Source organism: Chenopodium album, chromosome 25 (genome assembly GCF_948465745.1).
Source record: "Chenopodium album chromosome 25, dcCheAlbu1.1, whole genome shotgun sequence".
NCBI lineage: Eukaryota > Viridiplantae > Streptophyta > Magnoliopsida > Caryophyllales > Amaranthaceae > Chenopodium > Chenopodium album.
This window is the reverse complement of record NC_137858.1, coordinates 8,137,878-8,153,950: the sequence shown is the minus strand read 5'-3', so window position 1 is coordinate 8,153,950 and position 16,073 is coordinate 8,137,878. Positions and strand designations below refer to the sequence as shown.

The following is a 16,073-nucleotide window of genomic DNA, read 5'->3' as shown; positions in this document are numbered from 1 at the left end:
AATTTGTACTTGAGTAACCCTTATCAGAACTTATCAAACTTGAACTGAACTAAACTTATCTGAACTTAACTGAACTTATTACACTTAAAATAAGTGAAAATAGGTGTACAGAATATACCCCTAATAAATTATAAGTATGTATATTAACATTCCCTATTTCTATTATTTTAAAAAATAAAATAAACAAAAAATGCCTAATAAATCTTAAGTAACTTCAACACTACCTTAAAATCTCAAACTTATCATTTTGTTACAATTTAAAGTATGCTATGATTACTTAAAGCATTGAAGTAGAATAGTGTTCAAGTGTGAAACTAAGCATGTGACATTTTTGTTTGTCTATAGTTGGGGGCCCTTGGGGACCTTAATATTTTGTGGTAGATACATACACTTGCGCAAAGACAAAAGTTGAAATGTTTTTCAGTTTCAAAGTTGGTTAGGATTAAGTTATATTAGGACAAAAAAAATTAAAAAAGTGTTATGGAATTTTTCTTAGATTCTTACTCCGTGAATTGGTTTATCATTTTTCTTCAATAAAATTTGAGATACAGATTATAATGCAGAGAAAAAGACTTTGTCACGAGCACAATAAGTCAATTACCTAATTCTAAGCCCTTCATATTTTGGCCACTTGCTTACGTCGAAGGTTGTTTTATCTACTTGGGTGCATGGTGCTTCCAAGGTATTTTTTGCTTATTTTGATGATTAAATGAGATCGATTGTTGATTTAATCATCAAATGAGCAAAAAATAACTTTGATGCATCTTGCTCCCGAGTGTGTATAAAAACTTACATGCTTATGTAGGCGAAATGTATTTGATCACAAATCTTGAATTTTACTCTCAATTCATTATTGGCTTAACTAATTAACTTATATTTACCTATCACAATTTAATCTCAAACAACCGTTTGTTGTCTAAAATTGTCACTAGTAAGGGCCTGTTCTCATTGACTGAACTCAGCTGAAGTGGACTGAACTTAGCTGAGCTGAATTGAACTGAACTGAAAAGAATATTTTACAAGAGTAGGAAATTAGGAGCTGAACTGAATTTCAACGTAAGAGAACAGGCCCTAAAAGTTATTAATTTCAAAGGCTTCTTCATGAACTAATTAGTAAAAGAAAAGGGTGAAGCAAAACGCAGAGCACTAATAAACAGGAAAATGTGGTTTGGTAAAGTTTCATCTACTTATTTAGTTCAATTGGTAAAGTGTCACTGCTGTAAAATGTAATTTTTATTTTTTTTTATTTTTTTTATTTAAGGGAAGCTGTAAAATGTAATTAGTTGAATTAGTCTTTGATTAAATAATAATGGAGCATTAGTTTGGTGACCATTTACCACCATTAGTTTATTATGGCAAGCCCATAACAACTTTTGTGCTACATTATGTCATGCCATAAATCATGATAGTTTGTCAATGAAATAGTTACTAGTTTCAACTAACTTCGTAAAATTTTTCAAAGGTTAATGGGATTGAAATGTCAACGCATTACTGAATTCAACTAAATTGTATTGCATTTCAATAATTTCATCGATTAATGAATATAATAATTAATATATACAAGCGTTGAAGCATATAACATTAGCAAAGTATTAATTGATGTAAATCTATGCTCTTTTTATCAAAATAGATACTATCTCTATTAATTATATGCAACAAAGGGATATTATTTATTTTTGAAAAAAAAAAATTAACAAAGGTAGTATGACCAAGAAAGGTAAATTTCAAAGTTTGGGCCTACAAGTGAGTATTGCAACTCAGGTTTAGATTTTGGGCTTTAAGTAATTTCTTGGGCTTAAGACAGTATTAGAGAGTTGGATTTTTGAGGCCCAGTTTAATCAACTTTTTTTTTTTTTTTTTTTTTGGAACCAATCAACTTTATTTATTTATTTATTTAATTTAAATACCATAATTTAAGGATTTGTATTTTGGTTAACCTTTTTCAGATTATATACTACATAGTATTTTTTTTGAAGGAACACTTTTAAGGATTACATAGCTGAGCTGAAATTAAATTTGTAAAGTTCAATTCTAAACATCAACTAGCTTTAAAAAAAAAAAAAAAAAAAAAAAGAGTAAAGGGCCTCTAGAACATACTACTACTCTACTAGTAATACTACTAAGTATAAAACATCATTAATGCTGAAATAACAACAAAAGGAAATGGACCTAAACATTTGGGTATCATAAATCAGCCACTTTATCCATTCATTTATTTAATTACAAGATTATGATACATCAATTTATACAGAAAAAATAAAATAATATCTAAAATATAATAGCAGAAAATACAAGAGGTTATTGCACTGCTTTAATTTTATTTTTATTATTAAAGGTAAGGAGATGTAGTTCATTCATTCTGTAGTTGCAGGTAAGGTAGCCTCACTCGATAAAATTCAAACCCTATATATCATGATTTCAGGTAAGAGTATTACCAAGTGAGTCAGTCCTTTGGTACTCGTATTAGATTGCTTCATTGGCAGGAGGTCCTTCAAGACGTAAATAATCATATAATATTCCTTGGAATGGGCTTTGGTTCCTTGGTTGAGTCAAAAACATAATATTATCGCCTTTTACAAGCTTTGAACCCTGTATGTCCACGTTATAAAGCCAATACAAGCCATGACATCCATGTCTTGCAATTGAGTTATCCCTCCCTATAAGTCCTGTTGTAAATATAGGCCGATTTGCATTTCTATCGTTCATCCGTACCTATATAATATTTCCAATCATTATTATTCGCTCAATAAACAATACAGATATCATAACACCTAAATGGCTGCATATAAATTTTGTTCCTTTTTGTTCTTCCTATTTATATTTTTGTAAGAGACAATAGTCCGAGTAGAACGAACAAAAATTGAAAACGGAACATATAGTATATGAAGTAAACATATAAAAGGAGCTTGAAAATGAGACATTACCTGAACTTCAACAAGGGTAGCAGAAGCAATTGCCAGCCTCAATTTGTAGATACCCTTCTGATCTACCTCGTCTAATTTGAATTTGACTTGCCAAGTTGTTCCTACAAACCCGTTTTCTGTTTTCCTGTGTGACAAAATAAGCTAGGCCTTCTTAGTGAATCTTACACTTTGTGACAATGTTGTTACTTGGCAGCGAAAAATGTATTACAAATTTACAACAGACAATTCTTTTCACAGGTTTACGATCATATATGTATCAAGCAAGTGAAAGTGGTACAAGTTCTGTAGGAAAACTGAGACTACGTACCTAGGAACTTGAGCAAAGAACCAATCCTTTCGGTACTGACTTGCACCAATGGTAAAAACTAGATCATCATTTGGGTACAATTCCGTGTATCTCTCCCACAATCCATATTGCCTAAACCTGCCAAAGATTTAATGCAAATAGTTGTCAAATATGAGCAACTACATCAAGTTGACTGTTTTTTCAACAGAATTTGTGTAAGAAAAATTGTTAATAAATTTACTAACCTGTCAGGATGATTAACATAGAGTTGATTGACATAGTTAGGATTAGGATCAGGAGCAAAGAATTCTGCTGCAGTACGATCAGGAAATCCGATTTCCCACAAGGTTGGTCCATCTCGAGGAGGTTCATACACCAAGTCACCCATTTGGGCATCACATCCTGATATCAATTCAATACTCACAAGTAAAAATAATAGTACTGGAAAGTGTTGTTCATAGTTGATATAGCATAAGCAACATTCCTTTCATGATACTATGTAAAGAAAGATTGTTCAAACCTGCAGTTATGGTGATGACAGCATCGCATCTATAGTCTCCAATGACACCAGGAACATAAGAGTAAAGATTATAATCTCCTTCTCTTATGCCCTCAATAGAGAAAGAACCGTTCTCATCTGCTGTTGTCCAGAACTGATAACCCTGAAATATTGAACAAATGGCGGTTTTTAGCACAAATTTGGAGCTGGATATTAAGGTACCAGTGGTAATATGGTGAGACATAAATGGTCAGATCAAAGGGTTTTCAGTTAAATGCATGTAAATGTACTAAAAATTACCTTGATTTCAGTTTGCCACGACCCAGGCGGTCCTGGTGGGGCTAGTCCCACATAAGCTCCACTTGCTGGAATATGATCATCACTAACATACCTAAACAAAATTATGTAAACCATAGAATCATTGTCAATTGAAAAGCACAAGTGTGAAAAATCATAATATAAATGAAATATCAATGTATAAAAGCTTAATGTCTTTATAAACAACCTGTCTCGGACAAATAATCTGCCACTGACTTTACCCCTTTGATTAGGTTTTGGAAAATCTTCTGAAGCCGGAAAACTGTAGGGCCAGTTCTGAGTTTCTACTACCAACTATACATGCATGAAAATGAAACATAAAAATATGGTCAGAAACTTGTTTTCAGTGCTAATCAACGAGGTGTACAAAAAATCATCTAACGAAAGTATAACAACAGTCCAGTAACCTGTTTCTTAGCATCTTCCCAAAGCGAATGAAAATCAACATCCTTTGGACAAGAATTGCAGTAGATGAAAACAGGCCCAAATACCCTTTTCCACGGCTCATTATCATCAAATTTCGGCACCAGAGCATCCCCTGCATAATGACCACTATAAAACACCTGCAATCAACATAGTTTTTCATCAGCTAAGTTCATCCAGAAACAATACCAGAAAGAAAACTCCACACTTATCTTCTAGGTTTTTAAGTCCTTGGTACAACTAGCTGAATGTTCACTTACTGATAAGGATGTAGGCCCCACGTGGGATGTCAGGTTTTGTTTGACGGGCCCACCAGACCGATACTCGTAGCTAGGTGTGATTTGCCAAAACCCTGTAGGCTGGTCAGTGCAAATCCAACCATGGACTAGGATGTCTTTGTTGTCACATGAATACTGGTATTTGTCATCAACCTATATGATATAACAATTCATTTATTCACTAAGCATAATTGAACAAATCTCAAAAAATACTTAAATTAATGCATAATCATCATTTATCTATATGAGATAAGAGGAAATGATACCTCTCCTTTAAGACTTGGTTCTACAGGGTTTGTCAGCAGAACAGCTTCAGGATAGGCAAGCTTTTGGCACCTTCCGGGCATCCTATCATCAGGCAAAGGCATGAACCTTTGCCTGTCATCTGCAATAGCCATGTAGTGAAACCTAATACATAAAATATATCGTGTTTGTTACTTATAATCTCTTCTAAATAGTTGGTTTGCAATGAAACCTGTCAAAAGAAATCAGTTTCCTCATACCACTGTTTATTGAGCTTGAATGTGATCCTAGTTTCACCCATGCTGAAGCCAGGCCAATCATTCATATGCTCATAGATTGCATAGGTATAGAACCCGGATGAGCCACGCAACATTATAAACCTAAAAGTATAATATAATCATCAGTTTTACCATATTACTGTCTCCACCTAGTATTAGTTTTTACATTATCGGTTTAAAGCACATTATTAACATGACAACTAAATCTAGACAAAGAAGTAATTTGAATACTATAGAGAAGATTAAAGCAACTACCTTTTATCGATGTTCAATGGGACTAACTTGCCCTTGAGTGAAGGATCCCACTGTCTACTAAAGGAAACTTCCACCTGATCATCATTTGACATTATCACCTGAAAATTTGTTGCTTTTATCCTGCATATAATTAACAAATAGCCTTAGTCAAATTTGTAAAACAAGCCTAAAATTGACAACAAATTTTATTAATATAATTTTGGCAAACAATGAAAGAAGAAGGCGAAAGGAACAAACGTGTCAAATGTCCCTGGAGTAGTAGCATCATTCCAAACAAGATCCCAATACCTGGATTCATAATACAGTTAAATGTATCATAAAACAAGCGAAAAATAGTGAAAATTTTCACATGCCATGATCAGCTTTTCTTTCATTATTTTGAAAATTTTCTATTTTCTATAAAGAGACTAATTGGAATATTTATTTCAATAAGCAAAATGATTGTACAAAGCTGATTATATGCAATGCTTACCCTCTATTATCCTCAGGATTTCGAGATTCAAGCAAATTGTCAATGCCATTATAAGCTATTCCAGTGACAATTCCTCCTGGTTTCGATATTGTCACTCGAGCTATTCCATTGTCTAATACTACCTGCAAGTACATACTCCAGCTTAAATCCATAGAACTTATATTATCATATTACTAGTTCAATTTATACTATTATCGTGACAAGTAAAACGGAGGGAGTACTTAGGTATGATAATTGAAAGACAATACTATTAAACAGGATATGTTACGGTTGCAATTTGAATGAGAACCATAGGTTGCAATTTGAAAGACAATCTTACTAGTCTTACTACTATCCTAAGTTAACCATCCAAAACTATCAAAAGTAACAACGATAAGGTAAATTATTAGGTGCACTTGAGAGTACGTGCTTTTAAACCCGACAATCCAATAAATGAAAGTACATCATATATATTCCCTAGACTCAAACAAATAACCAAACATAACCAACATAACAAACATTCCAAACCACTTAGTAAAAATAAAAACTTTAGAAATTAAATAAAACACCGACACTTACATAACGATCAAGAATCTGAAGTTGAACAGCTTGATCTGTTGGGGCATCTGGGCCTGGTTCCACACCTCCACCATTGCCACAACACCCACACATCCACGATTTCGCTTTCGACGACGACGACAACGACGACATTCTTCCTCCTCAGATCAACCAATAAAATTTTTATGCTTGATCAAATTTGTACTGTATGAAATATGGTAGATAATTGTAGCCTTTCTTGGTAAATATCGAATATTTTTAGACTTTAGTATAAACTGTATGTGTGTATATGTACAACTATATGTATGGTCTGTCTATAATTAGGCAGCAACTTGCATATAATAAAATTATAATTATGGATTTAAACTAGAATTAAAGCATCAATTTCCTTGAAATTAAAAGGATTAAAGCATAAATAATCTTTATCTTTGGACCTCCTTTTTTTGGGGTTTCCTTTTTCTACTCTTGACTTGGTCGTTACTCGCTTGGTAGATGGATTTTCTTATAAAAGGACGTGCAATCCAAGAATTTGGATAATTTAATTCATTTTGATTTTGATTTAATTGTTTGTAAAAATTTGTGGGTATGTTTGTGGATAATTTGATTTTGTGTTTTTGATTTGGGAGTTGGGGGTTGAGGGTGGGGATCGATTTATGGTTTATTTATGATGTTTGATGTTGATACATAATTTTGGTTTTGACGATATTAACAAAGAGCCTGTTCACATTTACTTAATTTCAGTTCAGTTCAGTTCAGCTCCAATCAGTTCAGTTCAGTTCAGTTCAGTTCAGCTCTTAATTTTCCTCTCTCATAATATATTCATTTCAGCTCAGTTCAGTTCAGTTCAGTTCCAATCAGTTCAGTTCAGCTCAGTTCAGTAAATGTGAACAGGCCCTAAGGACTTGTTCTCTCCACCTGAAATAAGTAAATCTGGTCTGATTTTACTAAGATCTGATTTGAATTTTTCTGATTTGGTTTGATTTAATCTGATTCAATAATTTGACTAAACTTTGCCCGCATCTTAATACTAATCTATAAAGAAAAACATTATCGAAATGAATTTTGTTAGATTCATGAAATCATCTCATTATGAACTTTTTAAATATATAATTTCCATATTTTTTTTAATACGCAATTAACTATATTTAACAATAAGTAAATGTTAATTATAAGTTCTGATCTGATTTGATTGTTTCCTGCCTTATCCGAATTTACTAAGAAATACTACGTAATAAGTATATGAAACATGTTGAAACTAGACCTATTTTTGGAGGTGGTTTGAGGTTTATGGAGAGGAAAATGATTATTTGTTTTAACTATTAGGTATTGTGTAAAGCATGAAATGAACTATTGATTTACTCTTCCTTGTAGTTTGTTATCCGTTGGGTCATTATATTCGTGTATCGAATATGAATACAGTATATAATGATTACATAAAACATGTACTTCGCTTACGTGAAGGGGCATGTAATGTTATGTGAGAATGTGACACATTGTGATTATGTATTAACATTGCAACGACTCGTTAGAGAGCATGAAATAAACTTAACTCACATGGCCTTAATTGAATTGGGAAGTTCTCTTTTTTACTTTCTTACCTTGGCAATGACTTCTTCTTATTCCAAAGAAATTTCTTATAATACAAGAGCCAAGTTTCTATTGTACTTAGTATTAGTCAATTGTTGAGGAGCTTAGTGTCTTTCTAAAATATTGCTTACTTCTCATATGTACTTTTTAAATATAATTGTCGTGATGTTTTGGAGAATTCGGCAATGAGGGGAAAAGATAAGGGAATCCTCAGTCTAAAGAGTACGTCCCTAGAGGGTTAAATCCAATTACCTTTTAAGTCATGATACCAAACTTTTCCGGATTTATCCCCATGCAAGTACCTACTTTATCAAACCACTTGTATTTGGTGTCATTATAAAATTCTGGCTCCAAAATGCTTTGTATGAACTCTAGGTAACATTTAATTAAGAATGCTTCAAAAGAATCAATACACTGAGGAGCTTCCAGCTTCCTTATCATTTTGTCAAACTTTCTACTTATTAAAACAGGATCCTTAAAAATTTTTCAAACATATATTTAAGAATGCTTAAATAAAAAGCATTTTTTTACAGATTTTCCTTGTATTGTTTGAAATTGTTTTATACTTCAGAAAAACTCATACTACATAAGCAATAATTTGCTTCTTATGTATACATCTGACAATCACAACATAATTACATTTCACAATGAAGATTGCTGTGCATTAGCAGCATATACATAATCATCTTCTTTATATACATGGCAATACATCAGAAGGCGGCCCTTCAAGCCGAATGTAGTCATACATGATTCCTACAAAAGGGCTACCACCATTTGCTTGAGTCAAATAGATTATATTGTCACCTTGTACAAGCTTAATTCCTTGTATATCTGCAGTGTAAAGCCTGTAAAGCCCATGAATCCCATGTCTTGCAATCGCGTTTTCTTTCCCTATTAGTCCTGTTGTAAAAACAGGAGGATCTGCTTTTGGATCGTTTACTCGTACCTAAACATGGTTTTCCACATACATATGTACAAAATAAATGTTCTCCAGTTGACAATCATAGTATGTGGTAGATAGAAAAATTAACTTGATACATGTTTCGTGAATAAATTACCTGTAATTCTGCCAAGTTTGCAGTTGCAAGTGCTAATCTTAGTTTATAGACTCCATGTTGATCAACTTCTTCAAGGTTGAACTTGATTTTCCATGTGGTGCCTTGGTATGTATTCCCATTCTTCCTGCAAGATTTTGAAAAACATTTTTTTGCTAGTGATAGGATTATTCATTTGTTGTAAAGCTTTACACGAGCACATATGTTTGGCATATGGCTCAAAAATGATGTAACCTATTGTTTTTCCATTTGACTTGTTGAAATATGAATACTTACATGTTCCATTCACTGATTTTAACTGAACTAAACTAACTATAATTGCCTAAAACTGATCATTTTTGCTGATTGACAGTAGACTAATTTTAATTGATGATTTTCATTTATCAAAGCTAATTTTTTGCTGCTTCTCTAGTGCTTCTGTTTGAGCTGATTTTACTACAGAGTAATTAAGAACAGATTGTGACTGATCGAACGTGTCTACTAATAGAAACTGATTAAAGCTGATTGTTACTGATAGTTATTTCCATTTCAGGCTTTCAGCCATTGTCAAAAATGACAACTGATAAAAGACATTACTCCAGGAAGATGCAAACATACAACATTTTGATCAATGTCTTGATGACTTTCAACCAAAGTATGATGCCTTAGTTACCTGGTAACTTGAGCAAAGAACCAATCCTTTTCGTAATCACTTTCACCAATTGTATAGACTAGATCTTCATTAGGATATAATTCGGTATATCTTTCCCATAAACCATATTGTCTAAATCTGTTTCAAAAGTTGACACCTAAAAAAGTTACTAATTGATGATTAGCCTAGAAAACACTGCTAAACAATATGTAAAAACACGACAGCTCAGAAACTCTGAAAATGAGAGCTAACCTGTCAGGGTGATTGAGAAAGAGCTTGTTGACATACTTAGGGTTGGGGTCAGGTATGTAAAACCCTCTAGCTGTTCGATCAGGAACACCGATTTCCCACAATGTAGGTCCATCGCTTGGAGGTTCATACACAATTTCACCCATATCAATAACACAGCCTGTATAATTTTGCATACTGTAACTTATGAACTTATCCTTTACAGTTTTATTAGTAATGTAAGATGCTTAAGCACCGGAAATTTGGTAAAAAATTTCGTGTAAATAGGAGTAAGTTTGAAGACCTGGAGTAATAGAAACACCATTGTCGCATGCATAGTCTCCTATGAAGCCAGGGACCGAGGCATACAGATTGTAGTCACCAGCTCTTATATTATCTATGAAGAAATAGCCATCCTCATCTGTTTTTGTCCAAAACTGGTAACCCTGTTAATATGCAATTTAATTCATTAAAACCGTATACAAAAAATACTCATTTTGAGCTAATTTTCACTTAGTTATATAGTAGTAAATCAATTACACCTTGCTTTCCAGTTGCCAAGATTTGGTTTCATTAGGAGAAGCTAAACCTATATATGCTCCATTTGCTGGGATATGATCATCATCAAAATACCTAAAGATCCATGTAAATTTGTAAACTATGGTTAGTTAAGTGATACTAATTCATCAGTAGACTGATGGTATAGACAAAAATAGTTGAGTATATCCTAGACTACTTTGAGGACAGAGGTTTTGAGTTCAAATGTCAACATTCTCTATTTTTAGATAGAAGATGAGGTATCTTAATAAAATTTATGACACGACACAAAGTCACATACATATATTATGTAACACCAAATCATTAGCCAAATAGACTAAAATATACAGAGTAAATAAAATAACTAACCTGTCATGGACTAATAATCTACCAGAGAGGCAACCTCTTTGTTCAGATGTTGGATAGTCTTCAGAAGCAGGAAATGTGTACGGCCAACTATCTGCTTCAATCGTCGCCTACGTATTTTTATGTATCAGTACTTTAGGATTGAGATAAATTCATTTTAAAATATACATACACCAAAATTTCATAGGTAAAATGTTAGTTATTAACCTGTTCTTTAGCATCATCCCATAACCAATGCCAATCATCTTCTTTAGGCACACAGTTAACATACGTAAAAACCGGACCAAACACCCTTTTCCATGCCTCACCTTGTGCAAATTTTGCTACCATGTCCTCCCCAGCATAATGTGCACTTATGAACATCTGAATTTCAAAAATTTGTATTCATTACTTCAATGTAGTAACCATATTGGACTAATCGGCGTACCTTCAAATTTTCACATCAATTGCCTAGTTCCGTACAAAAAGTTTATACTTTCACGTGCACCTAATAATTTACTTACTGCAAGGTTGTAAGGGCCAACATGAGAGGCTAGATTTATCTTGAAGGGCCCACCGGTTCTGAACTCGTCACTTGGCGTTATTTGCCAAACTCCGGTAGGGGGATCGGTGCATATCCATCCATGGACTTGGAGATTTCTGTCTTCACATGAATACTGGTATTTGTCATCCACCTAGTACAATATATATGTATATATAGGTAAACATTTTATCATACAATAAAATATTTTGTAAACCTGTATAATAGTGAGTTGGATCAATATATACCTCTCCTTTAAATTCTTCTTCAATTGGGTTTGTAAGAAGCACTGCTTCAGGAGGTTCAAGGATTTGGCACCTTCCTGGTGACCTGTCATCTGGAAGTGGCATTTTTCTTTGTCTGTTGTCTGCTACTGCCATATACTGAAACCTGTTCATCAATTTAACTGTCAAAAACTGCTTGTTTAACTCAGCCTTATAACTTACTCTATCCATCTAGAATTATTTGTCACATTGTACATACCCTATAGGGGGTGTAAGTTCACTGTTCACATAGTGGTATAGATTTGGAATCACGAATAAAAACAAGGTGGCATGGGATGATTAGAACTCGATTCTTAATAATTTATGTTGGTTGTTGTTAAGGAATATATATTTTCTTTTTATTTGATACTTGAGAGGTATGATATGAGTTATACAGACCTCCCCTTTGAGTTTCGAAACCCAATAAGCCAATACTATACGTTATAGGGTTGAGATATGGGTTTGAAATTGAAATTTTATTAATCACGCCATTCTAAACCCATATTGGCCTCATACCTAAAATCTACGAGTCCCCTAAAGGTTAATGATTAAATGTTCATGGTGATTTTACTAAAAAACTTTGTAAGTCTTATAATAGTTGGCTCATTCCTATCAACATGCTATTACAACAACAAGGCCATAGACCCAAAATGATTTGGGGTCGGTTATCAACTCTAGCTCTATGGTTGCAACACTAATTATTATGACTTTATGAGGTATATGTACTACCATCCCCTTCTTTTTGCTATAAATCAATTGACGATTTTTTATGCACATGTCTAGTTAATATACGTGACTATTATTTTTGAATAGAGAGAGTACAAGCTAATTTAAGACATTGCCAATAAGAAAGTAGAAGTAGAAGTCAGGTTTTTACCACTTTTTATTAACCTTGAAAACAATCCTTGTTTGAGGAAGATTGAATCCAGGCCATTCCTTTAATTTCTCATAAATACCATAACAGTAGAACCCTGATGAACCTTGAAGCATTATGACCCTAATAAAAGTTCATAACAATTTTAGCCATAAAATAGAACTCCCTCCGAACCTTAATTAGATGTCTACTTCTCTTTATTATGTGAGTAATAAATACTATAAATAGACATCTAATAAAAAGACGGAGGGAGTAATTAACCTAGTGTAACTACAAAAATCATGTTTTATATTATGAGGAGGAAGCAGTACCTTCTATCAATGTTCAATGGCACAAATTTGGCTTTAGATGAAGGATTCCATGTTCTTGTGAAAGACACTTCCACCATTTCATCCTTCTCTACTACAACTTGAAAATCGGTTCCTTTGATTCTGCACAATTTTACAACAACAACAAAACATTAGTCCCGAAATAATTTGGGGTTAACATGAATATCGTCAATCTACAAAAAGTAATTTACGATTAAATTAAAGAAATTAAACAAAAATATTGAGAAAGTGAAAGTTCAAGAACTTGGCATATACACAGTCTTCAATGTGCAATTGATAATACAGTGGGAAAATCATAAGTAAAAAAATTAAAAAAAAAAAAAACACACACACACAATATTATACATTTATACTACCTCCGTTAAATATTATTTGCAACGATTTGACATGAAGTAAAGAGGGAAAATATCTTATCGTTACAAATAATATGTAATGGAGGTAGTACATACCTTTCCCCGTAGCCTGTTGTGCCTGGAGTTCCAGGATCACTCCAATTAAGGTCCCAATACCTGCGTATAGTATATCCATCATGAATCACGATAATATTTTCTTTCAAAGATCAACTTTGAGCATCAATAATGGGGTTTATTAAGAAGAGAGAAATTCTAAGAACTAGCTCTATGTAAGATTTGGGAATGTCTAATTTAAAGTTTGCAACTGGGGCCAAGTTTAATTGAGTCTGAGGGATGAAGAGATAAATATGATCGAGTCTTAAAGCGTCTTAATATAATATATATCTATACCTATCTATATTTATACTTAGTATTTAAAAAGGCAAAACCAAAAAAAACATGTGTCATCATTCTATTACACTTTCCTATCTTCTCCAACTCAACGTGCCACATGTCGTTTTACATTTTTAACTTTTGATTATACAATTTTTCTTAACTCTTTCATTAAACACTTCATCTTCATCTCCCCTCTTTAATTCAACCTTTTTAATTTCTCTCTTTAATTTTAGTCCCTCCATCTTCTTTCTATTAAGTCTCATTTCAATTAAAGTCCCAAAATTTTTATTTCTTTAATTATGTTTTCATTTACATATTACACTCATAATTATTTATTGGTATTTTCTCACTCATCTTTCAATGCAATTTTCTATGAACAAGTCGTGCATTACACGGGTCTAGAGACTAGTTATAAATTAAAAAAGTAACCTAATAACGGATGTGGCAATGGATTAAAGTCTTAAGACAAGATTGCGCTAATCTTAGCTTGCTCATAAGCTCTAATTCTTAAGACTTGTTATGATATCATCATAAAGGTGTTCCCGCTTGTTTTAAAAAAATCTAACAAATTTTTGTAAAGATGTTGACATGTTGTTTTGTTTGATAAAAGTTTGAATTGGAGTTTTGATTTCTTAAGATCCTCGTTAAGACTTGAATGGGTGAATAGTTGGCTTTGAATTGTTGTATTCTAGTATAGATTTTGAGAGGTCTAATTAAATTAGTTTAGTAAAGTCTTAAAATAAGACAACGCTAAGCTACTCCTGCTCTTACAATATAATTTCTGCGTAGCTAGCATACCCTCTATGTTCTTCTACAACCGTGTCTTCAAGCAAATTCTCTATACCATTGTACTTTATCTTCGTGATGATCCCGTCTGGTTTCGATATTGTGATTTCGAGTATTCCATTATCGATAACAATCTGCAAGTTAAGATCACAATGTAGAATAATTATTTACATTATATCATATAAAATTGCATACAAAATAATACTTCATGGTTAATAAACTTAATATGTTCATTAGTGTTTGTAATGCACACTTACATAATGATCTTGGACAGTAAGTTGGACTGCCTTGAATGACATAGCTGAAATAAATTTTGTACCTTAAAAAAAAAAAGCACAGAATATAGCAATTAAAAGTAAATTAATTACAATATTCAATTTTATTAATCATATATATATATATATATATATATATATATATATATATATATATATATATATATATATATATATATATTGATTGTTGAATATATATAGAATAATGAAGCTCTTTTGTTCACTGTTTACCTTACTTTAGAATCAGTTTTTTTTTTTTTTTTTTTTTTTTTTGATACTTTAGAATTAGTTAGCATAACATAAAAGTAGAGCAAATATTGTCTCAATATATAGTAGTATACTAGTATAACACATGAAATTTTCTTGGAATCAAATAAAAGCAAAAGGGTTTGGAGTTTTAACCTTTTTTGGTTTATCTCTTTACTTAGGTGCAACCATTTCTTTTGGTGATAATGGATAAAATGGAGAGAAGATTGCTATGCTTTGAAGGTAGAGCAACAGTAGGTAGTGATTTATTTACGTATAATTTGCATGTGTGACCACTTTAGGTACTACTTGTATGATAGAAATATATATAATGGAAGTTTAACTATATAATGCTAAGAATATGAATTAAGGTATGAGAAATTTGAGTAATTTATGATCATCTACACAAAAATTTAAGGTGATTGTGTAAATTCACATAAGAAATAACCAAAATCGTGCACCGTTACCATATTGTGTTGAGTATCCCAGCGCCTCATGTATATACCTTTATTCGTCTGTCTACAAAATGGCTGTATATTATCACATAGTCTCATTTCTCATAGTGTCTCATTTTTCTCATAATTAAGAGTATAATTCCTTGAGTAATGAAATTTGTCTAAAATTATGACTAATTAGTGGAAATGATTATAATCTTTCTGAAGTTCTGATCCATCTAGAACAAATTGCTCAACTTAGACGGGCCACTTTACATATTTCTCTAGCATTAGACCAAACTTGGAATTTTAGGGTATATATGACGCCAATGATGGTATCTTAAAATGAAAGAAGGGAGTTTGTACCACTTACAAATTTAAAAGTTTATTTAACTTTAAAATCAAATGGAAACAATAGTACGTATCTATTCAATTAAGCTTATAATAAGATCTTAACAAGCTCAACCTTGATGGTCACTTGGCTTGTACAAGTAACTTCAATTCTTTAAACATGCTCGTAAGTCATAACCAACATCAACTAATTGTTGGCAAAAGAAGAGACGAATTATATATCACTCGACATATCCTAGTTTCTCTACATTTTCATCGCTAATCAAATTTTCAAAATAGTTTGATTCATCTTTATGTTTAATTTGTTAAAAGCTTTAAAAAAATCTCAAATGTTAATAGGTGTGTACAAA

The 16,073-nt window shown here is 32.3% G+C and overlaps 2 protein-coding genes across 2 annotated transcripts; both read right to left on the bottom strand.

Moving 5' to 3' along the window:
• Positions 1 to 2,170: 2,170 nt before the first annotated feature.
• Positions 2,171 to 7,160, bottom strand: LOC145615482 (uncharacterized). Its single transcript, XM_081670557.1, has 15 exons — positions 6,535 to 7,160; positions 5,977 to 6,098; positions 5,742 to 5,792; positions 5,505 to 5,624; positions 5,232 to 5,351; positions 4,995 to 5,136; positions 4,711 to 4,881; positions 4,435 to 4,590; positions 4,215 to 4,321; positions 4,010 to 4,100; positions 3,731 to 3,872; positions 3,456 to 3,612; positions 3,232 to 3,348; positions 2,925 to 3,048; positions 2,171 to 2,712 (listed from the first exon to the last, which is right to left on the bottom strand). The coding sequence occupies exons 1-15, from the start codon at positions 6,664 to 6,666 to the stop codon at positions 2,464 to 2,466; spliced, it is 2,001 nt and encodes a 666-aa protein (XP_081526683.1). The 5' UTR covers positions 6,667 to 7,160; the 3' UTR covers positions 2,171 to 2,463.
• Positions 7,161 to 8,553: 1,393 nt separating this feature from the next.
• LOC145615411 (uncharacterized) lies at positions 8,554 to 14,734 on the bottom strand. Its single transcript, XM_081670485.1, has 15 exons — positions 14,675 to 14,734; positions 14,430 to 14,551; positions 13,353 to 13,412; positions 12,886 to 13,005; positions 12,578 to 12,697; positions 11,686 to 11,827; positions 11,421 to 11,591; positions 11,125 to 11,280; positions 10,921 to 11,027; positions 10,557 to 10,647; positions 10,319 to 10,460; positions 10,039 to 10,195; positions 9,808 to 9,924; positions 9,159 to 9,282; positions 8,554 to 9,046 (listed from the first exon to the last, which is right to left on the bottom strand). Exons 1-15 carry the CDS (start codon positions 14,714 to 14,716, stop codon positions 8,792 to 8,794), a joined length of 1,926 nt encoding a protein of 641 aa, XP_081526611.1. The 5' UTR covers positions 14,717 to 14,734; the 3' UTR covers positions 8,554 to 8,791.
• Between the last annotated feature and the right edge of the window lie 1,339 nt (positions 14,735 to 16,073).

Bases quoted from the DNA above. Each gene is read 5' to 3' on its own strand.
- LOC145615482 (XM_081670557.1), bottom strand. From the start codon at position 6,666: ATGTCGTCGTTGTCGTCGTCGTCGAAAGCGAAATCGTGGATGTGTGGG. The intron at 4,882-4,994 runs GTATCATTTCCT...TATATCATATAG, and splicing joins AACCAAGTCTTAAAGGAGAG to GTTGATGACAAATACCAGTA. The intron at 4,101-4,214 runs GTTGTTTATAAA...AATTTTGTTTAG, and splicing joins AGATTATTTGTCCGAGACAG to GTATGTTAGTGATGATCATA.
- LOC145615411 (XM_081670485.1), bottom strand. From the start codon at position 14,716: ATGTCATTCAAGGCAGTCCAACTTACTGTCCAAGATCATTAT. The intron at 12,698-12,885 runs GTACTGCTTCCT...AACTTTTATTAG, and splicing joins CCATTGAACATTGATAGAAG to GGTCATAATGCTTCAAGGTT. The intron at 11,592-11,685 runs GTATATATTGAT...ATATTGTACTAG, and splicing joins AAGAAGAATTTAAAGGAGAG to GTGGATGACAAATACCAGTA.